The sequence below is a fragment of the Leuresthes tenuis genome, unplaced genomic scaffold, assembly GCF_036924035.1.
Source record: "Leuresthes tenuis unplaced genomic scaffold, fLeuTen1.0.hap1 SCAF_5, whole genome shotgun sequence".
In the NCBI taxonomy this organism is placed as follows: Eukaryota; Metazoa; Chordata; class Actinopteri; order Atheriniformes; family Atherinopsidae; genus Leuresthes; species Leuresthes tenuis.
In genome coordinates this window covers 35,023,710-35,043,999 of record NW_027325359.1, presented here as the reverse complement: position 1 = coordinate 35,043,999, position 20,290 = coordinate 35,023,710, and the positions used below count along the sequence as shown (strand labels likewise).

The 20,290-nt window shown below is 44.4% G+C and overlaps 1 protein-coding gene across 1 annotated transcript in view; it reads right to left on the bottom strand.

Moving 5' to 3' along the window:
* Window positions 1-396: 396 nt before the first annotated feature.
* The window catches only part of trhr2 (thyrotropin releasing hormone receptor 2), a 41,323-nt gene continuing 21,429 nt past the window's right edge, over window positions 397-20,290 (bottom strand). The window contains exons 5-6 of the mRNA XM_072386739.1: window positions 18,450-18,573; window positions 397-1,548 (exon numbers count right to left, since the gene is read on the bottom strand). Of these exons, the coding sequence (XP_072242840.1) occupies window positions 967-1,548; window positions 18,450-18,573 (706 nt within the window). The 3' untranslated portion in view covers window positions 397-966. The remainder of the gene's footprint in view (window positions 1,549-18,449; window positions 18,574-20,290) is intronic.

The following is a 20,290-nucleotide window of genomic DNA, read 5'->3' as shown; positions in this document are numbered from 1 at the left end:
TTGTTTAAATTTGAAATCATGCTTATTTCTTCTGTTTTAATGTCTCTGTAAAGCACTTTGAATCACCTTGTCGTTGAATTGTGCTATACAAATAAACTTGCCTTGCCTTGCCTACCTGCTAACTTACAGCTAACTGCTAACTTACAGCTAACGGCTAACTTACAGCTAACGGCTAACTTACAGCTAACTGCTAACTTACAGCTAACTGCTAAACTGTTTCCCTCTGGGATCAATAGAGTAACTATCTGTATCTACATATAGAGCTGGAGTATTTCTGGTCTGACTAGAGGAACAGCTTCATTATGTCTGTGTTACTGCATTAAATCACACAGCAGATGTCCAGGTGTTGATGACAGGTACGTGAACACAATGTATGATTGTAAACTCATATCCTTAGCAAGCGTTCAAATATTCAGAAAAACTAACCCTTCACCAACTTTCTATTGAAGCCTTGGTGGTCGAACCTCTCTGGGAGCGCCGTCTTGTTCAGGGTTGCTGAAGGTTGAGATGATCTTACTGTCTCCACGCAGCTAGCTTAGCTGTGTCTTAGCTATAATCGTCACGGTTAGGAAATTCATTGCATTTGTCAACAACAATCCCAGGAAGGACGTCAGGACAATGTTGCCCACAGTCTTCACCCCTGAACAGCCGGTTCTCAGCAGAGCTGTTGCAGGAGGGAAGAGCCACTGTGCTTAAACCAACACATATTTTGACCAAAGCCTGTCTCATACACCTCAATAAGACCTCATAAATGGTGTCAAATTGATTAAAAAAAGGCATAATACGTCACATTTGAATTAAACATGTTCACCTCTCTTAAAGAAAACCGTGAGACATGAACATTTTCAGAACAACACTCCCAAAGAAATAATCTTTACATCGACTTTCGTCTCTGTACATGTGACCTTTTGTCCATGCATTTCCGTGGTATTTGCACATTAATATTTATACACTTTTACACAGTATTTACATGGTTTCCTGCTGGCTGTTTCCTGTATGTTTGTCTGCAAAATAAACTGTGGTTTTATGCATCGTGGGCTGATCTAACTCCTCATGAACAGCTGGCGACGTCTCGTTTGGAGCCTCTTCTGATCTGAGGGCACATGGGTCAATATCAGTACGAAAGTCAGCCGTCGTGCCGTTAACCATCGCCGTCTCCTGATGTCCACTTCCCTTCTGCTTTGTGGTTAGATCAGGCCCCAAGATGGCTCCCCTCGCCTTTTCATCCGTTCCATTGCTATTAGCCTGGGCGGGGCGCAGGTCTCGGATGGTGCCGAAACCAGACTGGGTGGTTGACAGAGTCCGCTGATTTCCATCGAGTCGCTGGCAGCTGTAGAGGCCACGAAATGCCGAGCGGAACTTCTGAGACATGGCGTTGTATATCACAGGGTTTATAGCGCTGTTTGCGTAGATGCACGTTCGACAAAACAGGAGGAACCAGGCATCCAGATAGGGTGTGGACACAAAAGAGTTGATCAGAACTAAGGTCCGGTAGGGCATCCACAGCAGAGCGAAGAGGATCACCACCACAGCAAGCATCTTGGTTACCTGCAGGGAAGAAGCAGAGACAAAGCTCATTAAAACTCAGCTGGGAGAAGAGAATCAAACTTGGACTTAAAATCAGTTACAGACACAAACAGGGGGCATAATGGATGCTTAATGGTTTTCTTTATACACTATACTGCCAAAAGTGTTCACTCACCCATTCACATAATTAAATTCAGGTGGTACAGTCATTTCCACGGCCACAGGTGTATAAAATCAAGCACCTCGGGAAGCAGACTACAAACATCTGTGAAAGAACGGGTCGCTCTCAGGAATCAGCGAATCCCAGCGTGGTACCGTGATGGGATGCTACCACGGCAACACGGTACCATGGGCAACAAGTCCAGTCGTTGCTAAATATTCCACAATCAGCTGTCAGCTGCATTATAACAAAGTTATAACAAAACGGCAGCATCTCAGCCACATAACAGAGCGCACAAAGCAAGGTCCATAAAGACATGGACGAGCCAGTTTGGTGTGGAAGAACCTGACTGGCCTCGGCCCGATAGAACACCTTTGGGATGGATTAGAGCGGAGACTGCGAGGCTCACAAATGAGCTTCTGGAAGAATGGCCAAAAAACTCCCATCAACACACTCCTGAACCTTGTGGAAAGCTTTCCCAGAAGAGTTGAAGCTGTTATAGATGCAAAGGGTCATGGTAAACCCTCTGGATTAAGAACGGGATGTTACTGAAGTTCATGTGTGTGTAAAGAAAGATGAGCCAATACTTTTGGCCGTATGGTGTGTTTGCAGAGGTCTACTCACGGCCCATCGAGTCTGTTAAAGGTGAAAACCCTCTGATCTGTCATTAAAGCGCCTGTTTTACGGTCATTTACAGAATCTCTTGGGCTGAAACTCTGGTTTAGCTCCTGTTTCGTTAACCCTGAAAACCGCAGTCAGCTCTGAAAGATGACCTGGGTTTGAGAGCAGAAACCGAGAGCAAAACTCTGCAGGGTGCAGCCACTCCAGCGTCATCTCAATTTCAAGTTAGGTGGAGCTACAGATGGAGGAGTCTGGATAAGTTTAACGAGTCTCCTGCGAATCAGAACAACTCGCAACAACTTGTTGCATGTTGTCAGTTATCTTTAAGTGTCCATATTGCTGCTACCTTTCATAGCCAGGACACAAATATAGATTTAATGATGAAACCAAATGTTTCAGAAATGTTGAGCTGGTAGTGAATAAATGCTCTCAAGCACAGATCAAAGTGATTTTCCATAATTGGGCTCTTTTAAGTTGAACATAAATCAGGAACAGCTCATTTACATATTCACAGATCCAAGAATATGAAATTAGAGCAAAACGCAGAAATGTAGAATCAAAGCCCAAAAGGATTACTTTCATGAAAAACTCTAAATATGAAATTGAAGTTTAATTAATGGCAGAGAAAGACTGAAGGCAGCTGCTCCAACCCCACAGACTCTCCAGCTGAAAGGATGCTTCCTGCCAGCAGCAGCAGGGTTTGACATAAGCAAATAGTTGGTGATTAAAGCTGAGCATTTATACGAGAAAGTAAGAGGCAGCGAGCTTTCAGTCCAAAGCTTTTGAAAACTGTAGAGGCACTAGTAGCAGATCCACAAATAAGAAGGAAAGCACATCATCGATCTTCCAGTGACCCGCATTAACTCAACCAAAGGAAAAGTGGAGAGAAAGGGAAAAAATGAATGTGTTGAGATTTCTAAAGATTAAAAGTCCAAGCTGGTCAGTCCAAAAGGAGAATGACTCCAAAAGGGAATCTCTGCTAATCAGAATCACTCGTTAAAAAGCGTCAGTTAAACTTCACACATCAACTCAGTTGGGAAGTTAAAGTTCCAAACGTCCTCAAACAAAAGCCCTCAAACCGAGCCCTCTAACGGCAGCATCTCAGCCATGTAACAGAGCGCACCGGCGCACAAAGCAAGGTCCATAAAGACATGGACAGGGAGCCCTCAAACCGAGTCCTTAAACCGAGTCCTGAAACCGAGTCCTGAAACCGAGCCCTTAAACCGAGCCCTTGAACCGAGCCCTTGAACCGAGCCCTCAAACCGAGCCCTTAAACGGGGCCCTCAAACCGAGCCCTTAAACCGAGCCCTCAAACCGAGTCCTGAAACCGAGTCCTGAAACCGAGCCCTTAAACCGAGCCCTTGAACCGAGCCCTTGAACCGAGCCCTCAAACCGAGCCCTTAAACGGGGCCCTCAAACCGAGCCCTTAAACCGAGCCCTTGAACCGAGCCCTTGAACCGAGCCCTCAAACCGAGCCTTTAAACCGAGCCCTCAAACCGAGCCCTTGAACCGAGCCCTTGAACCGAGCCCTCAAACCGAGCCCTTAAACGGGGCCCTCAAACCGAGCCCTTAAACCGAGCCCTCAAACCGAGCCCTTAAACCGAGCCCTTGAACCGAGCCCTTGAACCGAGCCCTCAAACCGAGCCTTTAAACCGAGCCCTCAAACCGAGCCCTCAAACCGAGCCCTTAAACCGAGCCCTCAAACCGAGCCCTCAAACCGAGCCCTTAAACCGAGCCCTCAAACCGAGCCCTTAAACCGAGCCCTCAAACCGAGCCCTTAAACCGAGCCCTTAAACCGAGCCCTCAAACCGAGCCCTTAAACCGAGCCCTCAAACCGAGCCCTCAAACCGAGCCCTTAAACCGAGCCCTTAAACCAGGCCTTAAACCGGTCCTTAAACCGAGCCCTCGAACCGAGCCCTTAAACGGGGCCCTTGAACTTACATCTAATCAGTTTAATGAAATAATTATGGTATGTTTAACTTTCTCATTCGGACACCACTTTGGATCGGACTCATCTTTCCGGTGGATTACATCCACATTCAGAGTTTATTGTTTGACTGGAAACAACTGATGAGTCACGCTATTTCAATCTCTGCAGGTCAGATGAGTTTAAAAGAGTTGTTTTCAATCCCCTAATGTGCATCAAGTCTCCTCAAATTAAAGTCTTTAACAGTTTCCATTCACCTTTTCCTGTTGTCATGCTCTCAATGCAAATAAAAGATGGCAATGGAAGCCCAGATAATAGAAATAAAGACCTGGCCCTCATAAAGGCACTTGTCCTTGGTCTTTTCCTGAGGATTACATGTTATGCTAATCGGTCCTGCTCCCATCCACTCTCTTTTCAGCTTCACAGTATTTCCAAACAGCTGACATTGTGCAACATAATTCCAGGTCTTTAACTTTGCAGGACTTGTTTACGTCTGAATCATCGGCTGCTGTTAGTTCCCTGCTGGTACTTATCAACTTCTCTTCTCTTTGCTTTTGTGCTGATCCGCTAAACTCCAACAGTGCATTATAAATGCAGTGTAGATACTGAGGGTGTTGCCAGGTAACAGTGACATTTGCCTGTGTTTGTAATAATGTGTCATGATTATCTGATGTGACAACCACCAGCTTTCTCAGAGAAAGACACGGCCAGAGGCACAAAAGGTTTACAGCCTATAATTGGTGAAAACAAATACACAGAGATCTGGAGATAGTCTCCACAATGATCAGAAAAGAGCAAGGAGCTGCTCATTCATGGCAAACCTCAAAGGCCCAGTGCAATATGGCCGCGGCGACCTTATAATTTGTGTGATTAGCTGTGATTGCTTCATGATTATTGGAGTCAGCAGCATGTCACGAGAAGCAAAAGCAGGCAGAGTTCTTGTCTGTGTGAAGAAGTTTGACACCAATTATTGATGTCCTGTGTGTGTGTTGAGAGGTGGTTAACTGAGGTTTATTGGTTAATTGAGTCATTTGGAAAGCTAAAGACAGCAAAGAGGTGAGGTCAAATTTGAGGGCGATAAAGTAAATTAAATTTAAATAACAGGTGCGAAATGAAACCAAGCATCTATGAAAACACACTCATTTATCATCAGAAGAAACACCAACAGGTATTTGTTTTCTGGGGTCTAAAGAACCTCTCAGTTTCTGGAGCTTGCAAAACCTGACAGGTGTGCATGAATCTCTGATGACCCTTCGAACCGAAGCCCACAGGGGCCTCAGAAACACAGACAGATGTCAAGATGGTTGTTCCAACAAGACGAGGAGGCATTGCACTAATGATTTGGGCTGGAATACTGGGATGGTTGCTCCCATTAGGGCCACAGCACGGATGAATTTCACAGGAACTAAACTAAGATCGGAAAAACAAACTGATGAAGGAGAACAATAAGGCTAACGGGCTCAAAAAGCAAACATTTTGGATCAGATTTCATGCACATAAGGGTTGATATAAGGCCTTATAACAGCTCATTTGAGTACCAAGGCCTTGAACCGGTCCTTAAACCGGGCCCTTAAACCGAGCCCTTAAACCGAGCCCTTAAACCGGGCCCTTGAACCGGTCCTTAAACCGGGCCCTTAAACCGAGCCCTTAAACCAAGCCCTTGAACAGGTCCTTAAACCGAGCCCTTAAACCGAGCCCTTAAACCGAGCCCTTAAACCGGGCCCTTAAACCAAGCCCTTGAACAGGTCCTTAAACCGAGCCCTTAAACCGAGCCCTTAAACCGAGCCCTTAAACCGAGCCCTTAAACCGAGCCCTTAAACCAAGCCCATGAACAGGTCCTTAAACCGAGCCCTTGAACCGGGCTCGTAAACCGGTCCTTAAACCGAGCCCTCAAACCGAGCCCTTAAACCAAGCCCTTGAACAGGTCCTTAAACCGAGCCCTCAAACCAGGCCCTCAAACCAGGCCCTCAAACCGAGCCCTCTAACCGAGCCCTTAAACCGAGCCCTTAAACCAGGCCCTTAAACCGAGTCCTTAAACCGAGTCCTTAAACTAGGCCCTTAAACCGAGCCCTTAAACCGGGCCCTTAAACTAGGCCCTTAAACCGAGCCCTTAAACCGGGCCCTTAAACTAGGCCCTTAAACCGAGCCCTTAAACCGGGCCCTTAAACCGAGCCCTTAAACCGGGCCCTCAAACCAGGACCATAAACCGAGCCCTTAAACCAAGCCCATGAACAGGCCCTTAAACCAAGCCCATGAACAGGTCATTAAACCGAGCCCTTAAACTGTTTCCACAGGCTGGACAGTTTAAAAATCCATGAACATCACATCTACGATACTTTAAGTACATCAGAACCCCTGATTGGATCAAATGTGCAACAAACTGCTCGATGGTGTAATTCTAAAGTCAAACTGAGATTTCCTCATCAACGTCAGAATAAAACGGTTCTGACCCATTTGTACCCAGAGTGAGAGTAGTCTGGCTGCCATTTAAACAGTGTTCCAGCCCCCCAAAGGTGCCCCACTCAGATCAAACAAGGACAGCAGCATATAAGCCTTCAGCAGTTTCATTCAGATTCTAATTTCCATCAGAGATCTGTGCTAGAATGAAATCAGAAAAGTACCTGAAATACTGCTATCCTTTGGTGAGGATCATACTTTATCTCCTGGGTTTGTTCAGCTGAAACATTTGAGTTCATTATCTGTTCATGCTTCTAGCGGAGTCCCCCAGGGTGCTTTACTGGGCCTCCTTATGTTTACCCTCAACCTTTTCATCACATTTTCAATAAACCTGTTTTTTAATATAATTTCTAGACAGATGACACCCGGCTCTCCCTCTATAAAGCTCACCTACAGAACTGTTAATTCCACCACAGCTAAATCCTTCTGTTTAATCTTGAGGGCCGCCATGTTCTTCCTCATCACTGTACCTCCACCTGCACAGCACCCCCTGCTGGTATTGATTAACTTCACACGACTGGGACCAGTGTCACCACGTGAAAAGCAGATAAGAGTGTGGAGCTCATTCTTAACAGCTAGCATGAATCATCCATCTATAAAGAATAATAGTCTCTGCTTTCGTCTAACAGCACCATCATTCTCACACATGCACTGATTACATCCTGTATTGATTATTGAAATTCTACCCTCCAATCTTCCGCTGTCAGTACCTTTATAAACATCCTCTGTATGGGTCATAACCCTTCCACACCTTTCCCTGCTAAACTCTATATTGAATTGAGGATTCAGCCCCTCCATAACTGAGGTTCTTTACATATCGATTCACTTCTTCATGTGTACTTGTGCTCCTAAACTGTTCTTCTGTAATATTAACTCATTGCGAACCTTCAAATCTTGTGTCAAAATGCACCTTTTTGAAAAGTCTGAACCAAGTTTCATACTGGTCTTGGTTTTAAACCCCTTTTTATTATATTAGGTTGAGAAATACTATGTGTTTTTTATATTTAGTATGAAAAATGTTGTGTTTGACCTCTATGGGATGCACACGAGTGTCTTAAAATGCACTGATAACTTAATCATATGTGTTATTATCATTATTAATGATAATAACAGATAAATAATGCACAGTCCAGTGGAATAACACGGCTGCTGATCCCTGAAAGTAAGAGACAATATCTCCAGTCACAAGTGGCCTTTTTGAATGATGTTTGATGGTGTTTGAGATACCACAAAGACCAAAAACTAGATCAAAAGGCGATTTTATCATCAAAGATGTGATTGAGGTGTTACATTGAGCCTTGGCTCAAATACGGTGCAACATAAACCTGTTGATGGTTCAGTTTTATATCTAAAAATCAGCTCGTTTATGCTAGCATGTAGCTACCATCTGCCAGTCTTCCCCCGTGCACAGTGAAGGATTGTGGGTATCCAAAGCATGTTTGTGAAGCACCAACGCAGAAATGTGCTGCTGATCATCTGTCGTGTCAACAGAGTGAAAACAGAGCCGTTACTGCACGAGATGAGTGAAGATCTCTGGTGGATAATACCCCATGAGGTATACAGGTCCATGTTTCCCACTGTGCAGCAGCCCCTCTTCTTCTAACAACATCTGCAAACATCTGGAGCTGAGGAGACCAGACCAGGGGACCTTTGGGAGAGGAATGTTGTCCCGGGTCTCCGGGCTGTAACCATGTTCGTCTTTGTGTATGAGCGAGATTAAAGGGGCTAAAGCTGCAGTTTGGCTTATGATGTCAGCACAGCGCCATTAGGCTGTTTGCTGCGTTGAAACATCTGGACTGCAGGCAGGTCAGTGCAGCACCTGGACTCTTCTGAGGAATAGATGCAGGACGTGGTTTAACTTTGTCCTGCTGAAATATGCAAGGCATGGCGTCTGGCTGGGAGCAGATGTCGCTTTAAAACCTGTTTATACCTTTCCAGGTGTGCAGATTATATACCACATAATCTCAGGTAAAACTATTTTCTTTTATATTCCTGGGAAACATACACAAACAGGAACATTTGCACCTATAAATAGTGATTATTTTGGGACAAAAGCCAAGCAGCAGCCGTCAGCTGTCAGCAGTAAGTGGACAGCAGAGTGACAGCACATTACATCGCTCTGCGTGCCATGACCCTCCTTCTGGTCCTGCATCTCCGCTGCCCGGTGACCATGGTAACGGCGAAGACATTTCTGAACTCCTGCGAGACAGTGGAGGGCAGAATAGAGCCAGTCAGCCGGTAAGACTCAGGTGATTAGTCTTATCAGCTTCCAATAATGCAGCACACCTTCTCCCTCCCATCCCCAGCTCCCTCCAGCCTCCCTCCCATCGCTCTGTGGATATTTCTACTGCCTAACAGCTCTGTTTTCCACACAAGAGCAGGGAAAACAGAGTTTATTCCAGGTATCATGCACACACCTCTCGGCAAAGTGCTGTTTGAGATAAGGTCCATGCCGAAAGCTGTGAGCCAGTGGATGGAAAAATTGAATCTCTGCGCAACAAACCGTTTAATTGCTAAGGAGGCGGAGAGGACAGGTTCCTAATTATCTCTGTGCTGCGACAGTGAAGCAGTGATGGCATTTTCACTGACATACTTGACTCCAACATTACAAACAAGTTTGTTGCCCCGCTGAGCCGGAGATTTAACCCTCGGATGCGATCAACTCACCCCGTGTTACAGCTGATAGCATCCATCTCTATCAAGATGCATTTAAGGAGATCAGAGACAAGCAGAAACTCCCAGAGATTAAAAGTGTTCAGTAATCTCACACCCCGCTGTATTAATCTACCATCATAAAAGAGCCATTCTCTGGCAAACACAAGTTTATCAATCTTCTATCAGATTTAGTTGCTTTATCAAAAGAGTCTGAGAGGCTGAAATCATCCGCTGCATGAAGCACACTTCAGTGTAAATCCTGGAGCACATTATGCAAATCTTTTGCTCTTAGATGGAGCCCCTTGAAGAGCCGAGATAAGGATCTTCTCTGCTCTCGAGTTCGGTCTCAAAGACGCCGCGTTCAAGCCGGCAATCACACACAGAAACAGCCCTGTAGTAGTTTGTAGGCTGTGGGGGAATGTGAAGCACTCAAGGCCCATTAGAGTCAAGGACTGCTGGTTTTAATGTGCCCCTGAGCCACAGACGCAGCTTGTATTCGCAGTATATGACGGATGCTAATTGTGTTTTCAGCGAGAACATTTCTAAGGATCAGCTGAGGTTGTTTCATATGTGCTGGAACATAAAACTCACCCAGCCGGACCGAAAAGCTGCCGCTGCAGCATCTGCTGTGTTCAAGCCCTCATCAAACTCCTCATTCAGCACTGATTCGGCCCCTGAGTGTGGCGGAGATCTGAGATTTAAATCTGGTGTCTGTGATGGAACTTTGCTGCTGTTTTCATTCAGAGAGCAATGATGGGAAGAAGCATTATAAATCAGAAAAAGACACATTTATATGTACATTTGAGCAGGTTTTGGCCAATAATTCTCACTGCCAGAAGGGTGGAAATAGTTCTATAGCTTTGAATTTAGGTTTGTAATATTTCCAGCATATTAAACTCTCTCCAAAAGCCATGAACGGCACTGTCCTTCAACCAAATGGCACCGCATTGTGTGCTGCGTTCACTGCTCCAAGGTTGCCTAAAATGGAGCCTTAATGGCATAAACTTAAACGTTCAATGCGTTTTGAGCCAAGCCAGAACATTTCTGATGAAGTTACAGCGGTTAAATACTGCTTATTATTTATTCTAAATCTGGGTGGAATAGACCTGATATTGTCTTTCCTCGTTGGAAAGGACTTGAGCTGCAATGAGAATGAGAATAAAGTGCTTTGGATACTTCTAATGTCACATTATCATACCGTTACACAAAGGTTATCTCATAAATTGGAGATAATGTAGAATATTACCTTATCAAGGCTTGTAATTAAAATGAAAAGTGAGTTCACACAGTGAAAGATAGCATTTCCGTGGGTTGCTCACCCTCCTGTGCTCACATGAATACAAATGACATTAATCACATTTTGTTCGACTGGATTAAAATAATCGAGTGTTGCCATGAAAGTTACAGCCACAAGGAATGGAGGGACGGCTTTATCGCCTTTCTTTCACAAAGGATTGTCCGCTGTGCTCATTCCACATGCTGCAGGACACATTTGGAGGGTTCAAACAGCTCTTATCTTGGCTGCTGCCCGGAGGAACGTTACTCTGATTCCTCAACGAACAGAACATTCGACTGGACCCCATCTTTAGCTTGTCTACGGGCTTTTATTTTGGTGGTGAAACCGTTAACTTCCTGTCAGTGTCTGGGGCTCTTACATTGAAAATAAGAGGAAGAGGAATAAATAAGAGGAAGAGGAAGAGGAGGAGGAGGAGGAGGAGGAGGAGGAGGAGGAGGAGGAGGAGGAGGAGGAGGAGGAGGAGGAAGAAGAGGAGGAAGAAGAGGAAGAAGAAGAGAGGAAGGAAGAGGAGGAGAAGGAGGAAGAGGAGGAGAAGGAGGAAGAGGAAGAGGAAGAGGAGGAGGAGGAGGAGGAGGAGGAGGAGGAGGAGGAGGAGGAGGAGGAGGAGGAGGAGGAGGAAGAGGAAGAGGAAGAGGAGGATGAGGAGGAGGAGGAAGAGGAGGAGGAGGAGGAAGAGGAGGAAGAGGAAGAGGAAGAGGAAGAGGAGGAGGAGGAGGAAGAGGAAGAGGAAGAGGAAGAGGAGGAGGAGGAGGAGGAGGAGGAGGAGGAGGAGGAGGAGGAAGAGGAAGAGGAAGAGGAGGAGGAGGAGGAGGAGGAGGAGGAGGAGGAGGAGGAGGAGGAGGAGGAGGAAGAGGAAGAGGAGGAGGAGGAGGAGGAGGAGGAGGAGGAGGAGGAGGAGGAGGAGGAGGAGGAGGAGGAGGAAGAGGAAGAGGAGGAGGAGGAGGAGGAGGAGGAAGAGGAAGAGGAGGAGGAGGAGGAGGAGGAGGAGGAGGAGGAGGAGGAAGAGGAAGAGGAGGAGGAGGAGGAGGAGGAGGAGGAGGAGGAGGAGGAGGAGGAGGAGGAGGAGGAGGAGGAGGAAGAAGAGGAGGAAGAAGAGGAAGAAGAAGAGAGGAAGGAAGAGGAGGAGAAGGAGGAAGAGGAGGAGAAGGAGGAAGAGGAAGAGGAAGAGGAGGAGGAGGAGGAGGAGGAGGAGGAGGAGGAGGAGGAGGAGGAAGAGGAAGAGGAGGATGAGGAGGAGGAGGAAGAGGAGGAGGAGGAGGAAGAGGAGGAAGAGGAAGAGGAAGAGGAAGAGGAGGAGGAGGAGGAAGAGGAGGAGGAGGAGGAAGAGGAGGAGGAGGAGGAGGAGGAGGAGGAGGAGGAGGAGGAGGAGGAGGAGGAGGCTGATTCCAGGTCAGATGGAGCCATTATTAACTGCCCACAGGATTCTGATGGCTCCATTTTGAAACATTTCAGATGTTTGGCTCCTTTGAACACTGAATATACTGAGCCGCTCCCTGGAGCCGCTCCCTGGAGCCGCTCCCTGGAGCCGCTCCCTGGAGCCGTCTCTGGAGCCGCTCCCTGGAGCCGTCTCTGGAGCCGTCTCTGGGCCTCTTCTTCCTGGGATCTGTTGGAGCTACACTCCCAGAGTGCTCAGATTACCCCCAACTTCCTCCTCCGGCCCTCGGGTTTTCTTGAGCTTCTCGTCTTCTTCTTGATGTCTCCGTCACGTAGAATAACTCCATCTATCACTGCTGCCCCCTTCCGGCTGGTCGTTCTTCACTTCCTTTGTGACTGTCTCCTATTTGACTTTGGGATACTCGGCACAGATGTTCCTGGACAGTATTCCTGCCTCTTGGTTATGCCCGACCTCTCTGGTCTTTGTGCTTTGGCGTCTTATCGGGTGTCATGTGTCTGTTTATCTCATTTAAGCGGTCTTAGCCTGCCTACCTTTGCTGCTTACACTTTTAATCCACCTCCACTCCATTTCCTCTTCCCCGTGCTGTTTCTGACCGTCTGTCATCATATCTGCCATCAGTGCCTCCCTGCTTCCTGTCCCTGCCTCTGACCCCGAGCTCATGGAGGTGCGAGCAGCTCCCAAAGCAGAGAAAGAGCACCAAATGTTTTCTTCTGCAAACTGAAACGTGTCGAGGACTCACTCTGTGCCGCTTATATATTTTTCTTTTAGTTCAAACAGGAACTCGTGAGGAAAATATTTGGTATTTAAATGTTAAAGCAGCAGCTTCAAAGCATCGTTTGGTTCAGGGTCAGAACTCTTTAATCCAAAGAGTGTCCTGCTCTTTATTATTTCAAAGGTGTGCAGGGAAGCATCTCCACTTTCATGGAATAATGTGCAGAATTCACCGTGTTTACCGGCCCCCTCTGGGTTTATTATGGCAGACATGAAGAAAAACACAGAAGGAATGTGCTGCAGCTCAGGAGTTGGGTTTCTACCGACTCCCTGCCATCGGGTCGGCTTTAAAGCTGTGGTTTGAGGTCATATCTGCCCTTAAATTCAAACAGTTCTTTCAGCCACTCAGCAGGTGGAAATGTTGAGGAAACCATTATATATTCATAACTTATAATACCATTTGTGAACAACTTAACACTGTTAAGTGTGTGAAACTTCCTGCATTTATTATTTCCCCTTTAAGCATCATTTAATCTCCTGAATCGCAGGCTGGTTTCTGCAGGACAGGAACACAGTGATGTGCACTGTAACTAATTGCTGTAAAAATACTGGATTTTTTGCACAGTAGTGTACCGTTTTCCATTAATACAGTTGAATACTGTAAATTCTGCAGGACAGGAACACAGTGATGTGCTCTAAGATGTCTCTGAGCTAACATTGGGGTTGGTTTGCTGATGTTTTTATGTTCTACAGGACAGAGTGAAAGGTTTTATCTAAGTAAATGTTTGTCAGGTCTCACAGAGGCTCTTAGGTTTTTGTACCTTGTCTTGTCACTTCCTGTTTTATTTTGAAATTAACAACTCCTCTCGTTTCAGGTATCTTGCTCTTCCTCCTGTGTCATGCGTCTCATTGTCTTCCCTGATTCCCAAAGTGTTTCCACCTGTTCCCCTTGGTCCCTCAGGTGTATTTAGTCTGCGTTTCCCGTGTATTTAGTCTGCGTTTCCCTTGTATTTAGTCTGCGTTTCCCGTGTATTTAGTCTGCGTTTCCCGTGTATTTACTCTGCGTTTCCCGTGTATTTAGTCTGCGTTTCCCGTGTATTTAGTCTGCGTTTCCCGTGTATTTAGTCTGCGTTTCCCGTGTGTTTAGTCTGCGTTTCCCATGTATTTAGTCTGCGTTTCCCGTGTGTTTAGTCTGCGTTTCCCGTGTATTTAGTCTGCGTTTCCCGTGTATTTAGTCTGCGTTTCCCGTGTATTTAGTCTGCGTTTCCCGTGTATTTAGTCTGCGTTTCCCGTGTATTTAGTCTGCGTTTCCGTGTATTTAGTCTGCGTTTCCCGTGTATTTAGTCTGCGTTTCCGTGTATTCAGTCTGCGTTTCCCGTGTATTTAGTCTGCGTTTCCCGTGTATTTAGTCTGCGTTTCCCGTGTATTTAGTCTGCGTTTCCCGTGTATTTAGTCTGCGTTTCCCATGTATTTAGTCTGCGTTTCCCGTGTATTTAGTCTGCGTTTCCCGTGTATTTAGTCTGGGTTTCCCGTGTATTTAGTCTGCGTTTCCCGTGTATTTAGTCTGCGTTTCCCGTGTATTTAGTCTGCGTTTCCCGTGTATTTAGTCTGCGTTTCCCTTGTATTTAGTCTGCGTTTCCCGTGTATTTAGTCTGCGTTTCCCGTGTATTTAGTCTGCGTTTCCCGTGTATTTAGTCTGCGTTTCCCGTGTATTTAGTCTGCGTTTCCCGTGTATTTAGTCTGCGTTTCCCGTGTATTTAGTCTGCGTTTCCCGTGTATTTAGTCTGCGTTTCCCATGTATTTAGTCTGCGTTTCCCGTGTATTTAGTCTGCGTTTCCCGTGTATTTAGTCTGCGTTTCCCGTGTATTTAGTCTGCGTTTCCCGTGTATTTAGTCTGCGTTTCCCTTGTATTTAGTCTGCGTTTCCCGTGTATTTAGTCTGCGTTTCCCGTGTATTTAGTCTGCGTTTCCCGTGTATTTAGTCTGCGTTTCCCGTGTATTTAGTCTGCGTTTCCCGTGTATTTAGTCTGCGTTTCCCGTGTATTTAGTCTGCGTTTCCCGTGTATTTAGTCTGCGTTTCCCGTGTATTTAGTCTGCGTTTCCCGTGTATTTAGTCTGCGTTTCCGTGTATTTAGTCTGCGTTTCCCGTGTATTTAGTCTGCGTTTCCCGTGTATTTAGTCTGCGTTTCCCGTATATTTAGTCTGCGTTTCCCATGTATTTAGTCTGCGTTTCCCGTGTATTTAGTCTGCGTTTCCCGTGTATTTAGTCTGGGTTTCCCGTGTATTTAGTCTGCGTTTCCCGTGTATTTAGTCTGCGTTTCCCGTGTATTTAGTCTGCGTTTCCCGTGTATTTAGTCTGCGTTTCCCATGTGTTTAGTCTGCGTTTCCGTGTATTCAGTCTGCGTTTCCCGTGTATTTAGTCTGCGTTTCCCGTGTATTTAGTCTGCGTTTCCCGTGTATTTAGTCTGCGTTTCCCGTGTATTTAGTCTGCGTTTCCCATGTATTTAGTCTGCGTTTCCCGTGTATTTAGTCTGCGTTTCCCGTGTATTTAGTCTGGGTTTCCCGTGTATTTAGTCTGCGTTTCCCGTGTATTTAGTCTGCGTTTCCCGTGTATTTAGTCTGCGTTTCCCGTGTATTTAGTCTGCGTTTCCCTTGTATTTAGTCTGCGTTTCCCGTGTATTTAGTCTGCGTTTCCCGTGTATTTAGTCTGCGTTTCCCGTGTATTTAGTCTGCGTTTCCCGTGTATTTAGTCTGCGTTTCCCGTGTATTTAGTCTGCGTTTCCCGTGTATTTAGTCTGCGTTTCACTTGTATTTAGTCTGCGTTTCCCGTGTATTTAGTCTGCGTTTCCCGTGTATTTAGTCTGCGTTTCCCGTGTATTTAGTCTGCGTTTCCCGTGTATTTAGTCTGCGTTTCCGTGTATTTAGTCTGCGTTTCCCGTGTGTTTAGTCTGCGTTTCCGTGTATTTAGTCTGCGTTTCCCGTGTATTTAGTCTGCGTTTCCCTTGTATTTAGTCTGCGTTTCCCGTGTATTTAGTCTGCGTTTCCCGTGTATTTAGTCTGCGTTTCCCGTGTATTTACTCTGCGTTTCCCGTGTATTTAGTCTGCGTTTCCCGTGTATTTAGTCTGCGTTTCCCTTGTATTTAGTCTGCGTTTCCCGTGTATTTAGTCTGCGTTTCCCGTGTATTTAGTCTGCGTTTCCCGTGTATTTAGTCTGCGTTTCCCGTATATTTACTCTGCGTTTCCCGTGTATTTAGTCTGCGTTTCCCGTGTATTTAGTCTGCGTTTCCCGTGTATTTAGTCTGCGTTTCCCGTGTATTTAGTCTGCGTTTCCCGTGTATTTAGTCTGCGTTTCCCGTGTATTTAGTCTGCGTTTCCCGTGTATTTAGTCTGTGTTTCCCGTGTATTTACTCTGCGTTTCCCGTGTATTTACTCTGCGTTTCCCGTGTATTTAGTCTGCGTTTCCCGTGTATTTAGTCTGCGTTTCCCGTGTATTTACTCTGCGTTTCCCGTGTATTTAGTCTGCGTTTCCCGTGTATTTAGTCTGCGTTTCCCGTGTATTTAGTCTGCGTTTCCCGTGTATTTACTCTGCGTTTCCCGTGTATTTAGTCTGCGTTTCCCGTGTATTTAGTCTGCGTTTCCCGTGTATTTAGTCTGTGTTTCCCGTGTATTTAGTCTGCGTTTCCCGTGTATTTACTCTGCGTTTCCCGTGTATTTACTCTGCGTTTCCCGTGTATTTACTCTGCGTTTCCCGTGTATTTAGTCTGCGTTTCGAGCGTTCTTCCTCCAGCCTCCAAAGTGACCAAAGCCTAAGTACCAAAGATCTTGTTTATTGTTGATTTCCTCCTTGAGATTGATTTTCTGTTGTAAGTTTTCCCATAGATTTAGCTCAAGTGAAGTTTTCTTTGTCTTTGTTATTTATTCAGTAGTATCTCCGGTAGAGGAGTGTCTTTGATTTATAATTATAACTTTCATAGTAACTCCATTAGAAGGAGTCTCTTTCTGTTTATTGATTTGTTAAATTTCTATAGAGCCTCCGACAGTTCGGAGAGGAATAAGTTTATTTGTAAGATTTATATAAGATTTATATATTTGTAAGATTTATATTTGTAAGATTTATAATAATATAATAATAAATGTATATATTATAATTTATATATATGTATTTATATATATATAATAATTTATATAATTGTTTTTTCCTCCTAGAGTGGAGAGAACTTTCTTTTGATAAGTTTTATAGTCTCACTCTCCTCTCCATAGGTATCGAGGAGAGTGAGTTAGGAATTTATAATCTATTATTTTGCTCTTCAGGTGACTATCATTATATAAATAAAATCTGATTATTGATGCTACCCTGCATCTGAGTCCAGTGCTTTCAGGGATCGTGACGCTGTTAACCCGTAAAATGATTCATGGTTCAGTATCACATTAAAAAAATCTCTTTGCTTGTAAACTATTCAGAGTTCTTCGAATTGTTCCTTCAGATCCACGATGAAGCTCAGTCTGACCACTGCCTGCTGGGATCAGGCCTGGTTTTAAAATAAAAAGTCATAAAGTTTTAGTTTATCCTGCCATCAGCAAAAAGCCAGGACTTTGGTGCCAACAACAACAACCAGAAGTGGCTCTGAAGCAGAGCTAGAAATCCATACAGTTCACAGTTCCAGGGTTTCTATATCAGGACATAATAACCAATTATCTGGTCCTTTCCAGGTCTCGAAATCATGTAAATCCAACTTCATATGAACCACAATGACACATCCCACTGTGTCGGTATTTATTGAACAAAAAATTAGACCAAATACAGAAGCAGTGTGTGGAAAACTGAGTGAAAACTGTGTAATCTGAGGTTGGATTGACTGAGCTGTTTGCTTTTCTTTATAATATCCTGTAACAACCACAGAATTTAAAAGAAGGTGTTTCTCTTTATATGACTGTAGGTCCAAAGGGAATCACAGGGAAGCTCATCAACCACAGTCAGAACAGAAAGCAGGTCACTGCACAAAACTGAGGCACATCCTTCATTTCTCAGAGCACAGAATCAACAACTGAGACTCAGCAACGTTTCCCGCTCAGAAACCTGATGAACTTTCTGCCAAGACTTTTAAATACAGCATGAATAATCATTCAGAAGTTCTGTTGGAATAACACATGACTGAAGTCTTTATAACTATTCAGCTGAATTCACTTCACTTTTCAGCTACTTATAAAAGGAAATTTTAATTTAAAAATACATACAAACATATAAAAAATGTCGTGGAGCAAAACGTGGATCCCTTCTGGATCAAAACCCTCTGAACCCAAAGTGTCTAAAGGCACATGATGGCAGATGCTTTCAAGAGCAAAAAGCCTGAGAGAATAAATGTATTCGAAATGCAAGAGACAAAGCAGCACTGCAGAGCAAAACCAAGCAATCTGCAAGAGAGAGGGCTCTCTCCGTGAAAAGCCTCTTTCAGTGCTATCCAGACGAAAAGAAGCCATTAGAACCACGACTGCCTTCAGGGTTCAGAACAGCTGGGACAGAGTGCTGACGACACAGCACTTTTCAGGGGGAGGGACATCGTCCACGTGCTGTTAGGAGGAAATTATGGCCAAATTTAACTAAAGGCAACACAAAGCAGTTACTCGAAGGCTCAGGCGAGATGGGACAACAGGAAAGAGGGCACAGAGGGAAGCAGCGGGAGATGAAATGAGACTCAGACCTGTTTCCTGGAGGAGAGCGCGCTCTTCGGCCGACCCTGGCGACCTGTCCTCGCTGCCTCAGAGGAGTCCCGACAGCTCCGGCGAAGTGTGGTGGCGCTGGTGTCCGGGTGGGTGGAGAGAGGGCTGGGGGGACATGTTCGGATTCAGCAGATGAGTTATCTTTAAGTCCTGAAAAAGCATCTCTAAAATCTCTGTAATCTGTAGTAAACATCTGTGAAAACATCTGTGATGATGAAGAGCCATGAACAGCATCTCTATAATCTCTGTAATCTGTAGTAAACATCTGTGATTAATAAAATACATGAACAGCATCTCTATAATCTCTGTAATCTGTAGTAAACATCTGTGATGATGAAGAGACATGAACAGCATCTCTATAATCTCTGTAATCTGTAGTAAACATCTGTAGTAAACATCTGTGATGATGAAGATGCATGAACAGCATCTCTATAATCTCTGTAATCTGTAGTAAACATCTGTGATTAATAAGATAAATGAACAGCATCTCTATAATCTCTGTAATCTGTAGTAAACATCTGTGATTAATAAGATAAATGAACAGCATCTCTATAATCTCTGTAATCTGTAGTAAACATCTGTGAAAACATCTGTGATGATGAAGAGACATGAACAGCATCTCTATAATCTCTGTAATCTGTAGTAAACATCTGTGAAAACATCTGTGATGATGAAGATGCATGAACAGCATCTCTATAATCTCTGTAATCTGTAGTAAACATCTGTGATTAATAAGATAAATGAACAGCATCTCTATAATCTCTGTAATCTGTAGTAAACATCTGTGATTAATAAGATAAATGAACAGCATCTCTATAATCTCTGTAATCTGTAGTAAACATCTGTGAAAACATCTGTGATGATGAAGAGACATGAACAGCATCTCTATAATCTCTGTAATCTGTAGTAAACATCTGTGAAAACATCTGTGATGATGAAGAGACATGAACAGCATCTCTATAATCTCTGTAATCTGTAGTAAACATCTGTGAAAACATCTGTGATGATGAAGAGACATGAACAGCATCTCTATAATCTCTGTAATCTGTAGTAAACATCTGTGAAAACATCTGTGATGATGAAGAGACATGAACAGCATCTCTATAATCTCTGTAATCTGTAGTAAACATCTGTGAAAACATCTGTGATGATGAAGAGACATGAACAGCATCTCTATAATCTCTGTAATCTGTAGTAAACATCTGTGAAAACATCTGTGATGATGAAGAGACATGAACAGCATCTCTATAATCTCTGTAATCTGTGAAAACATCTGTGATTAATAAGATAAATGAACAGCATCTCTATAATCTCTGTAATCTGTAGTAAACATCTGTGATTAATAAGATAAATGAACAGCATCTCTATAATCTCTGTAATCTGTAGTAAACATCTGTGATTAATAAGATAAATGAACAGCATCTCTAAAACGGAAAATGAATCAAACGGCATCAAATTAATTGCTTTGGTTCATGCCGAGTGGATATTTTAGAAAAAGTTTTGGGCCTGAAGGATATGATGTTTTGTGCCGCTACTTCTCTGAATATCCTCCGTATTTCATCTTTGGGAACACACTCTGAATTAGGAGGAGAAAAACTCAGCATCTCCAGCTTAGTTCTGTAAAAGCGTCACTTCAGATAAAAACATCCCTCAGTTTAAGACTTTCCTGCATTCGGAGGCCTGTGACAGTCAGACAGAAATGAATATTCAGCACCAAGCAGCCTCTGCCACAGGAAAATAGTCTTAAAATACGAGACCTGCCGACACTGGCAGGGTGAACAGATGCGACTACAGCAAGAGAGGAAAGTGTGTCTGCAATTCA